The 11,683-nt window shown below is 36.4% G+C and overlaps 1 protein-coding gene across 1 annotated transcript; it reads left to right on the forward strand.

Moving 5' to 3' along the window:
- The first annotated feature begins 8,522 nt into the window (after positions 1 to 8,522).
- LOC134666054 (larval cuticle protein LCP-30-like) lies at positions 8,523 to 11,675 on the forward strand. The gene is made up of 6 exons (XM_063523166.1): positions 8,523 to 8,652; positions 8,771 to 8,820; positions 9,123 to 9,329; positions 10,301 to 10,444; positions 11,039 to 11,243; positions 11,280 to 11,675. The coding sequence occupies exons 1-6, from the start codon at positions 8,638 to 8,640 to the stop codon at positions 11,556 to 11,558; spliced, it is 900 nt and encodes a 299-aa protein (XP_063379236.1). The 5' UTR covers positions 8,523 to 8,637; the 3' UTR covers positions 11,559 to 11,675.
- The last annotated feature ends 8 nt before the right edge of the window (positions 11,676 to 11,683 follow it).

Raw genomic sequence — 11,683 nt, forward strand, 5'->3', positions numbered from 1 at the left:
TAAATCTTTTCTTCTTCTTCTCTTCTTCCTGGCGTTATCCCGGTATTTTGCCACGGCTCATGGGAGCCTGGGGTCCGCTTGACAACTAATCCCATGATTTGACGTAGGCACTAGTTTTTACGAAAGCGACTGCCATCTGACCTTCCAACCCAGAGGGTAAACTAGGCATTATTGGGATAAGTCCGGTTTCCTCACGATGTTTTCCTTCACCGAAAAGCGACTGGCAAATATCAAATGATATTTCGTACATAAGCTCCGAAAAACTCATTGCTTCCGGGGTTTGAACCCGCGACCTCCGGATTGAAAGTCGCACGCTCTTACCGCTAGGCCACCAGCGCTTCATAGGTAAGTAATATATTGTTGCTTATTACTTATTGCCTTTTTGACAGATGGCGATATCACATCGAAGCTGCCAAATTAGGAAAGACGAAAGCACACAACTTGACTTGTTCAGTTGCTAAATTTGACAGTACGGCCGCGAAATCGCCCTTAACCACAAAATTAGGCTGGTAGAGTCCGCCTAAGCTAACTCTGCACCGACTTTGACAGAACAACTTGTGGTACTTGAGTGTGAATAATTTATTAAATAAAAAAAAATATCTATAGTTTTGTAAGTTTTATTATGTTTGTTTATTTCTTTCTTTGTTTTTATCAATAAAGAATCAAATAAAAAATTAACTGTAAGACTGTAACAATTTAATGACGGGAACATTTGTTTGTATTTAAAACAAAAACCAATGACCTTATATCCTAAACGAATACTTATACCGCCTTTATACCGGCGTATGGTCGCACCATCATATTCCGTGATTGTTGCGCCATTTAGAGTCCTAGCTTAAGGTGACAGTCCATTTCCAACGACAGCTGCAATACTGTTCATTTTACTATGGAAATTGACAATGACAGCGACGCGTTCAGTACCGGTAGTGCAGCTGCGGTTAGAAATGGAATGTTACCATTAAGTTGGTTGGTCAATACTTACGCTATAGAATTTTAAATTTTGCAAGAGCCCAAATGTCATAACAATCCCGTGTGGACTGAACGTACCTAAATAGAAAATCTGCAAAAACTACTGCTTAAGCTAAAGCAACATTGATGATGACAATAGAAGATAGGATCCTATACACGGTGTAACATGAGTAAACCGAATAATTTTAACAGCGTATTCCTGATCATATTTAGAGACAAAAATGTCCTATAAACTTTTTTTTTAAAACGCCTAGTTTCAGAGATAATTACTAATTTAAAAATAAACAAGTTTTTGTTGTTACATAATGTAAAAGGCTTTTTTGATGATAATGTTGCTGCTATGGGACGTAGTCTAAATATCCTTATTGATAGGTGTCAAAAAGTGACAAATAACACTTTGCAAAAAGAAGGTTTTACAAAAAAAATGAAAAAAATCAATTTTAAATAACAAGTTTACCAATAACATTTATTATTTATGTACAAATACATTCAAAAAATTGAAAAAACAAAACAAAAAAAATTTTTTTTGGCGAAATTGACCTAAACTCATGTTACATTTTTTCCTTCTTTTGACCTCAGAAATGCGTGGTTAAAATTATTCGGTTTCCTCATGTTACACCGTGTAGAAGTGGTATACGCATGCCTCCGTGAGGGACAAAACCGAATCGAATTTATTTGTTGCCCACCATATAAGGTACAAGTACTAGTGCTCGACGCTGCAGTAGTATTCGACATGGGCACTTTATGTTAAAGTAATATAGGTTAAATTTGAACGGCGAAGATTTTTCTGTACTCAAATGTATTCCTTGTCACTTTGACATAAAGTGCCCATGTCGAATACTAGTGCAGCGTCGAGCACTAGTAGGTACTTCTAACTTATATGGTGGGCAACAAATAAATTCGACCAATCGTACCCATACCCATACTAATTTAACCTTACCTTTACCTTTACCTTTGTACTTCTACCTTAGCCCATACTAATTTAAGGCAGGGAATAAAAAAAAATTTGAGACTGTGACAAGGACAAACAATAATAGCGCTTTCGCTGCTACTCCTACTGAAAGATACATAAGACTATCCCGTTCGCTCATTTCCCCCACCCATCATGCCTTATCCAGTTAAAATACTAGATTCACGATGATGACAAAGAATATGGAATTCATAGTTCCGTCTTAGAATACAAATCTATATTTAAAATTCATGAAGATGACACAGATTGTTCTGTTTTAGCATTATATGAAGTTATAAAGAACATTTCAATGCCCACATCGAGGATATCTAGAGTTACACTAATAAAATGCTATGATTATTTGTTTGTCGTCTACAAATCCCCAGTAAGTCTACAAGTTAGAAATATTAGCAAGCAACAAGTTGAAGACTGAGTAATTAAATAGTAGTTTTATGTTTGATTAGTAATTCAAATAGAAATGTCAAAGCAGCGGATGATATTTACAAAGTAATACTTAGTTTACATGAATAATGTATCATAGGCATGTACAAGAGTAGAATCCCAGTGACACTGGAATATATTCTACTTCTATGATTCACTTCATCAAAAATATTTAAATTATGGTTTTGTTAATGAGCATTGGCAACTAGGCCATCAGCTCAAACACAAAACAAAAATAATTACAATGGACAGCTTATACCTAGTAAAAGACGAGTAAAATCTAACTACCTACTACTACACAATACCTACAATATGATATGAATCTAAAAGTATTTATTAGTGCATACGAACATAATTAAATAACTAACTTTTGTTAATTACATCGATGTGAGTTATAATTCAATTACACATTTTGAGTGTTAGGTAGTCGAGATATATTTATATGGAGATAAGTAAAAATTTGGGTCAAGGTCGAAAAATGAGGAGGATCGATTTTATTAATCTGCAGTTAATAATTAATTTGTATGAAGATGGAAGCTCGAGGAGCAGAAAGAATATGGAGCTAGAAGAGCTGGTTGCGGTGCCCATTATAAATGGCGAGATTAAGGGTAACATTCCATTTTTGACCGCACCTGCACTACTAGTACGAACGCGTCGGTGTTACTGTCAATTTCCATAGTAAAATGAATGGTATTGCTGTCGTTGAAAATGGACTGTCACCACGACTCCGCTGGCTCAGATACCTGGAGAGGATCGAACTGTGAGAAGAGAGTATATGGGGTACCAGCGTGGAAAACGGCAGTCCGGGCTTCCGACATACTGCTGGAGTGACGAAGCTCTAACATACCTTTGTACCCGGAATACTCTACTGGCGTGAAGTGGCGCAGATGCCCTCTTCATCCTTTTTTGGTCCGGAGCCAATGAAGTTAACCGTACTACTATTATGTTGTAATGTAACACTTAAATTTTAATGAGGTTTTGATATAGTTTTCAATGTTTTCATATATAATAAAAAACTGTTGGAGCATAACTACCCCACGGGGAGCAAAGTTGACAAATTTTAAGGTAAATAACTAATTTACCACACCTAGGTCGTGGCATAAACAATGATGTTGATTCATCACAATATTTAAAAAACAAAAAAATCTTAGGTGCTTAATTCACAAATTATGTCATTTCCAAGCAAAAACTCCCACATTGTCGCTTGCCATAAGGACGCTTTGACATGTTATTCGTATGAAGATACACGCAAATCTCGTCCCTATGTGGGACCTTTGACTAGACTTTGACAAAATTGTTTCTCACTTAAGTGTGAATTACCATATTCTAGAAAAGGATTTTATATTCGATCTAAGTAAATGAAAATTTTATTAGCATTCTAAATCAATACTTACACAAAATTTAAAACTAACAACTAAAACTAAATACTAGGTAAATCCAAAATCGAAATATTGACATTTAAAATTAATTAGCATTGTATGTGATTTGATAATGGTCTATTTCATAATAATACATTTTTTATTGATTGTTAAATTTTATTGAAATTTGTAACTAGAGCTTTGTGACGTATAAAAATAAATTTCAATCTTAGCCGCATTAAAGTAAAACACAATGTTGTGATAGCCCAAAATTTAACTGATAGCTTAGCGACACCTTTAAATATGAAGAATTTCAAGGCTATCCTCATCAAACACATAATGAAATCGATTTTAAAAATAACAAACATAATAAAACGACTAACTATAACAACATTAATAAGTTAATCACAACCAGAACTATAAAATTAAATTTTACTATGCAAAGCGACTATTGGTTATAGTTATTCGTTAAAATTTATTTATAAGTATCCGAACGAAGAAATATTTTCGTAAAAAATATATGGGTTTGAAAGTGATGTAGGAATGAATAAACGATGATAATGACTCCCATCAACGAACACATTCAAAATTTGTAGGATTAGATATACTTAATGACTGGCGCAGAGGTTAGCAAAAAGAACTCTATATATCTTTTGTAAAGCGCCTTGTCTTGAAGTTCCATGACGTTCTACAGGTCATAATTGTAAAAAAAATCCATGATTTGCGGTGTAAAGTTCAACTTCAGGGTGCCTAGCCAAGGTGACAATCACTTGCACTACGACAGCGAAGCTCTTTGTGTCTCTCCATCACTCTTCTATATAAGTGCGACAGTGACAGTTGCGTTTCGTTCGCTACGGAGCGTAGATGATTGGCATGTTGGTTGCGTAGCTAGGAAGCCAATGACAGTCGTTTACTGGAAACGCTAATCGAAACTTACTACTTACTTACGATTTTTCGTTAGCATCTGTCATAACGATACTAATTCTACTTTTGTCGATACTTAAACTAATGTAATTTTGGCTACACGACCTAGCCTAGTTGCCTTAGTTAAAGCTTAAAATTAAGTAGATAATTATGTTCCGGTATGTGACTAACGAGTCAACGTCAAATCCATCAATCCTAATAGGAGTGAACAGATTTAGTATTCAAATTTATGCCTCATTTAAAAATGGCTGCGAAGTTTATTTAAGATTAATAACAATAAATAAAAAATTAAATCACATTTCGGCACTTAATAACTTTGCAATGTAAATGGACGGTGCAGTTTAAATATATACTTACGATTTAGGCCACGGATAAATAATATTATTATTGTAAACTAACAAATATCTATGAGACATGTTACTTGAAATAAATAATATATGTATTGAGTTGAATAGGCAATAAACTTTTGATTTTTTATTAAATTTATACTAACCCAAGCCAACCCCCCAAGCCAAGTCCAAACCAAGCGCCAAGCCAATGCCCAAGCAAACCCCAGCGGACTCCAGACTCCCGTGGCAAAAATGCCGGGACAACGCGAGGAAGATGATGATGATTAAATGTAAACTAAGTCAACTAAGTAAGTGAATGTTAGGCATATCTTGGACCGAACATTGGAGCTACGCCTCAATACTCAAGGAGCTCGGAGTAATCATTAGACTTTCAACCACATGTCTCCATGGCCCATGACACATAGCCAGGAAGGCTGGAGACAACCTGGAAAAGCCAATGGTCACTAGTTCGGTGGAAGGAAGTGAGGAAGGGAACGCAGTGCATCGCGATGGTCCGACCAGGTCAGTAAATCGCTAGGTATCCAACAAGGGCCATGATGAGAGCCATGAGAGAGAGGCCATGAGATCAAAAGACCTGGAAATCTGCCACTCGGAATCACGTGGTCCAAGTAAGAGTTCACAACCTTCAGTACTGAGGAGAACGAAGTAAGGAGAAAGCAAAATATAAACAAATGGCTTTATTTTCTTTACAAAACTTTTTTATTGATCTTGAATGTAACATGTAACCCAAGTCATGAAATTCAAAACAAATTACCTATAAGGGAAAATTAAAAACATTTAACTAGCCAATATCGAGCGCTACCGCTAAATATTTAAATTAGGTACCTTATTTATTTGTACATTCTCTGCAGTAATATAAACTGAATTCATGCTTCATAGGCAGGGTCACTAACCACTAGGCCAGACAGGTCGTCATTCAATTCATAAAAAGTCAATTTATAAAAAGTGCCTATATGATTCATTTTGATTAATTCCCCAATCCAATCGTTGGAAACGTTCAAGTTGATAATTCGAATAGGTACTGGAAAAACTACATTTCAAAATAAATCAGAAATTATAGAATCAAAGATTATTTAATATTAATATTATTAATCTTACCTGATTCGGTTACCTCACAATGGCATTTCGATTTTAAAATTTATTATCTCGATTTGATAACACATATAAGTGATATTCTAGTTTCATCTCGCTCTCAGATACGTATATTAGTAAGAGCGAGATATACTGCGTTAATATCATCTCGATTATAATTAAAACAATATCTTTTTAATCTGAATGTCGCTAAATGTGTTTGCAACAATGAAGAATTTGCGTGGGCCGTTGAATAACGATTTTTGTCTCAAGATACGGTTTTGAGATAAGAGTTTACAGCGAAATGGTGTAACTGAGGACCGAAGTCAAATGTCATTTAAAACCGATTTTAATTTTGTTGACGACTTTTTGTTAGATTTGAATAAAATTTGGCTGGTTTGAAGAGCTACTCATTCTGGGTGGAATAATCCCAATTTGGGACATAAAATGTACTGTGTAATTTTCCGTTGAAATAGAATACTTTTCGTCGCTAAGTGGAAGATTATTAAAGACATACGATGAAATAGTGCTTATTATTATGTACAGAATAGGAATCTCTATAGTCGCACCAATAAAAGTCCCCACGCAGTGTAAGTGTTATTTATACCTCATAATTTCATAGAAGTTTGACGTTTAAAATGACACTTGCACTGCGTGGGCTATCAAAATCCCTGCAGACTTTTTACGGTCTAACTCTATCTAACTACCAAATGTTATCGAAAACTGATGAAAAAAAAAACAAAATAAAAGGCCCTTAATGCTTACTGATTTGTATTATCGGTTACATCTGTTATTTCAAATAATCATTTCACTCTACAAGTGGCCTCGCTTACTAACAGTCGTACATATTGCAGGTAGATAAGTAAAGACATATACATATTTTACGTGTATCATATACTTAAGTGTTAACATATATATTATAGTCATTTTGTTGAGTTTATTATCCAATTTTATTTCGTTTATAATAAACAAATTAACCCTTTAACCGCCAGAGTCTTATATATAAGACATTACATATCCAGCTCATTTCGCCACAGTCTGATAAATAAGACAAAGATCTGATTTGGTTTTTACAGCACATTTATAACTCCCGTAATTATGCCAACCTTACTCTGCGTGGTACAATTACTGTCGGTGGCGACACGAGCACGCTCGATCATAAATTGCTTCATTATAATATACCTGTAGGGATCAGTTGTTATTTTCATCACCTACACTTATTTTTTGTTATGCTGTAACTTAAATATTATGTAACTCTAACTTGTTTACAAAAAAAAATTATATATAGGCACCGGTTTGACACGGCCATAATGGAAAAGACGAGCTTTGATGTTATTGAACCCATTTTTCAATAACCACTGCCGTATTCGAACTTCAAGATATTCACAAGAGACGACACGTACTAGATCCATTCTAGGTACGTTATAGTTTAGATATCAACTAGTTCTCTTTTGCAGCGCAATTCGGGCAACCAATGTCACTTTTACGTTAGATAGAGTTAGATATCTATTAGATGTGAATTGGATCTCTAAGTCATATCTTGTGGAAATCGATCAAGAGTATCACCAGAATCGCGCAAAATGTCAAATTTGACAGGTTAGATCTTAAACATATCGTTATCGTATCTTGGTGATGTCTAAAAAATATCTAATAGATTTCTATTTCAAAATCCGAATCGGGCCCCCAGTCAAAGTTCGTGAGCAGGATGTGTAGATAGCCAGCCAGCCTCACCAATATCATTTCTGTTGCCCGTAAATCAAGTTTCCAGCATTATTGTATCACAACATCTGACCCATTATAATCATTATCATAAAATAGCCATCAATTAACTTTTGTGGAAGTATTGGCCTTGGTGACAAGACGAGTAGATAAAGTTACGGTTCTATCATCTGCTTTGGTGAGTTTGGTGGAACGTGTCTTATGGATGGTAATTAATTAATAGTTTAGCAACGATGCTCAAACTTCACGCTGCATTGAAGTATAATTTGCTTAATTATATATCGCCTAGACAATAGATAGTGAAATGACTCACTTTCAGGGCTTTTCCTGCTACTTAAAGTAATGCGATGGGAAGATCTATTTACGGCCCAAATAAAACTTATTTATTATTCCATATTCCATAAAAAATATGCATTTCACGGAGCATGTCTAGTAAACATATGGCTAGGTTTACTCGAGAGTTAAAATCGAAAGAAGTCTGTCAAATATTACACAATCATGCAGTATGTAAAGGTTATCAGGCTATCACTTATCCCCATGGACGCGTATTTGTCATCGAAGCGTCATTTTGTTACATTATACAAAAACCTTTGAAAAGAATGATTATAAATAAGCAATGCCAAGCCACAATAAAAACTACGATTAATCGACTGACGCGGCAATCAAATTAATCAATTCAACAGTGTGCAAGTTTTAGAAACGTTGCCTATGTATAAACGGCAATGGACACATAGCAGATGAGACGAACTAGACAAGAGGATCGTCTTTAAAATAATATAAGATAAAATGGTATAAATAGGCTTTCGTCTTTGAAATAGCACATTCAGGGAGTTAAACCCCGTGTGTAACAACGAAAATGCGCGGATTCTTCGTAAGTGCATTTTTTTGGATTATTCTGACCTTAATTTAGAAAATTGTGTGAAATCATTAAAAAAAAACGTTGGATAATTATGTGTGCTTAGTGACTCATTATCAATTTATTGTTTTAGGTTGTTTGTTTGTGCTTGGGCGTGGCCCTCGCCGCTGAGTTCCCTGGAAAGTAAGTTATTATATTTCAAATTAGTATTTTTATATAATTAAAAGTGTAATAAATAAGTAATGTTTTTTTACTCTCTAAATGAGGACATTATTTTAATAGTAATTTAGCTACTTACTGACATTAAAATAAAATCAAAGTATTTTAAAACGCTTACTTTGAAAACAGAACTTAACCTACCACTTAGATTAGGTTCACATTTCAGTTTACCCAACTATAGTTTCCTATGAAATATTTTTGACCTTTCTAGGTTTAAATAAGCCTAGGATAGTTAGATCTGACTAAGCTCATTTTTCCCATCGCAGGTTCCAGTTCAACTCAAATGCCCGCCGTTTTAACAGCGGCGTGAGCGCCTCGGCGTCGGCCAGTTACAACGCTGGTGCCTACAATGACAATTCCGGGCGCTACCGTGGCGACGTCAACTCTGGACGCTACGTCGATAATTCTGGACGCTACAACCCCGCGGCCGACAACTCGGGCCGTTACATACCCGATGATCTCGGCAAATACAAGTAAGTTTTAGTTTGTATGGTCGATTGATAGACAGAAATTTAGTCAGCTGTCATGTCCAAATTATAGTCTGGCAAATCTGTCAGTAGAAAAAGGCGACACGTTTGAAAATTGTAGGTGCAAAAGGTCAATGTCTCATACCAATTTAAAATTTTGCGCATTTTCGCGTTTTATTTAATTTCTATCCGATTTTTACGGAAACGGATAACGTGTCTACTATTTAGTAAATTTCAAACAGTCTCGGTACCTACAAAAAGTATTGAGGTTCACTGAAGTAGCATGACAAATACGAACGTTTCCGAGAAAGTACGATGGAGAACAATTATGCACTACTTCTGTAAATGCCATCAATTTATGGCTTTATAAATGGTCAAAAATACTTAAGTACATGAAAATAACGGTCATCAATTGAAATATAAATTGGGTAGGACGTGACATCGTTTAAACTTTAATATAATACCAATATTACCAATAAAATATCACTGTTCAGTATTAAACGATAAACGATACAATGAGTAATAAAATACTTACAAGACACGTCCTCGCCCAGTAACCCCGTGCGTTAAGCATTACAAATATGGTCTGATAATACTCCAAATAATAATTTAACTTGTCAGTGAGACGGTAATATTCGTTTTATTTGCTTTTTAATACTCTCTGCACGATACGTGACTTATTATTGGAAGTGTCCATTAAAACTCTTCCTTTCATTCCTGCATTTGCATAGTGAAACTAGAGGAAGTAAGTGTAGGATTGTAGAACTGAAATAAAGTGATACTATACTGAGTGATATTTTTAGGTGATACAGGACATGTGTATGCGATTGTACTCACTTCTATGATCAACTTTTATTATAGCAACAACTCTGAAATAATAGACAAAACCGACTAAGTGCGAATCGGACTCGCGGACGCGTAAATTCTGGAAGGTGTGGACTATTCTACCCAGAAATTTGACAAACGATAATTTCCAGCGGCGACCGAGGAGACCGCGGTGGCGCCGGAGGTTTCTACAGCGGCTCCAGCGACCGCGGCGGTCCCGGGGGCTTCTACAAGGGCTCGAGCGACCGTGGCGACCGCGGCGGTCCCGGTGGCCAATACACAGGCGACAACAACAAGTGAGTACTATGGCACATGGATACCTGTGGATCTAAATACAAGTGCTCGATGAAGGCCGGGGCGATGCGAGTGTTTTGACTTAACAACATCGGTTATAGTTCGTTTTTTTAACATTAGAAAGAAGATAAGCGATCTTGATTGAGCCCTTTAATTGAAAAACGCTTTTTAAAAATCAGAAACTATTACTTATATGAAAGCAGAAGAATATAAATGGTCGTATTAGATTCATAGTTGTTACATATTTGCCGTGACTTATTTTTAAAACGTGTTTTTCAATTAAAAGACACATGAAGATTGTTTACTTTATTTCTAATGCTAAAAAAAGCGAACTAAGTATAGACAGTATATTAATTTTAACTTACCCCGTAGGGCTAAGATGGTCAGTTTTTTATCATCTGTTATCATGCATGTTGCATTCTAATCAGTACGTAAGTGCGAAAGTGACGCATGACATAACAAGTGATAAAAATGTGACCATGATACCGCCGCAGGTTTCTATTTATGAATTTGATTTTAAATGATTCTTCGCTTGTCAAAATAATTCTAGATTATCAATTGGTGGATGTACTTAAAAAAATGTTTCTTCATTTTAGGGGCTTCGGTGCTGGTGGTGCCGGTGGTGCTGGAAACGCCGGTGGCGCCAACAGCGCTAGCGCCTCAGCGTCTGCTGGCGTCGGCGGTTCCGCCAAGGCCTCCGCGTCCAGCGGCGTCGGCGCTGGCCGGTTCGGCTCCGGTGTCGGCGTGAGCGGCAAGACTGGCTCCACCTTCGGTTCCGGTGTTGGTGTAAGCGGCGTTGGTGTTAGCGGTGTATCCAGCAGCGCTAGTGTCGGAAAGGTTTACAGCAGCGGCAACGCCGGCAACTACGATTACAAATACGGCATCATCCGTCAAGAAGGAGAGGTCGAACCCGATGGCTACCACTACCTGTACGAGACCGAGAACAAGATCCTTGCCGAAGAAGCCGGTAAACTTGAGAAGGTCGACAGCGAAAACGATGCTATAAGAGTCAAGGGATTCTATGAGTTCGTCGCCCCCGATGGCATCACCTACAGAGTCGACTACACCGCTGATGAGAACGGCTTCCATCCCTCTGGCGCCCACATTCCCAAGTAAAGAGTCAAAATATTTATTCGAAGAAACGTACGTGACAAATATTATGTCAGACAAGGCTCAAACTGTGTTCATTAAATTATACTAGGCATTGATTGTACAATGGCTTGTTATAATAAATATTCATA

The sequence above is a fragment of the Cydia fagiglandana genome, chromosome 7 (genome assembly GCF_963556715.1).
Source record: "Cydia fagiglandana chromosome 7, ilCydFagi1.1, whole genome shotgun sequence".
Lineage (NCBI taxonomy): Eukaryota > Metazoa > Arthropoda > Insecta > Lepidoptera > Tortricidae > Cydia > Cydia fagiglandana.

Excerpts from the sequence above, each read along its gene's own strand:
- LOC134666054 (XM_063523166.1), top strand. Across the intron at positions 9,330-10,300 it reads GATGATCTCGGCAAATACAA|CGGCGACCGAGGAGACCGCG; the intron begins GTAAGTTTTAGT and ends GATAATTTCCAG. Across the intron at positions 11,244-11,279 it reads TTGGTGTAAGCGGCGTTGGT|GTTTACAGCAGCGGCAACGC; the intron begins GTTAGCGGTGTA and ends AGTGTCGGAAAG.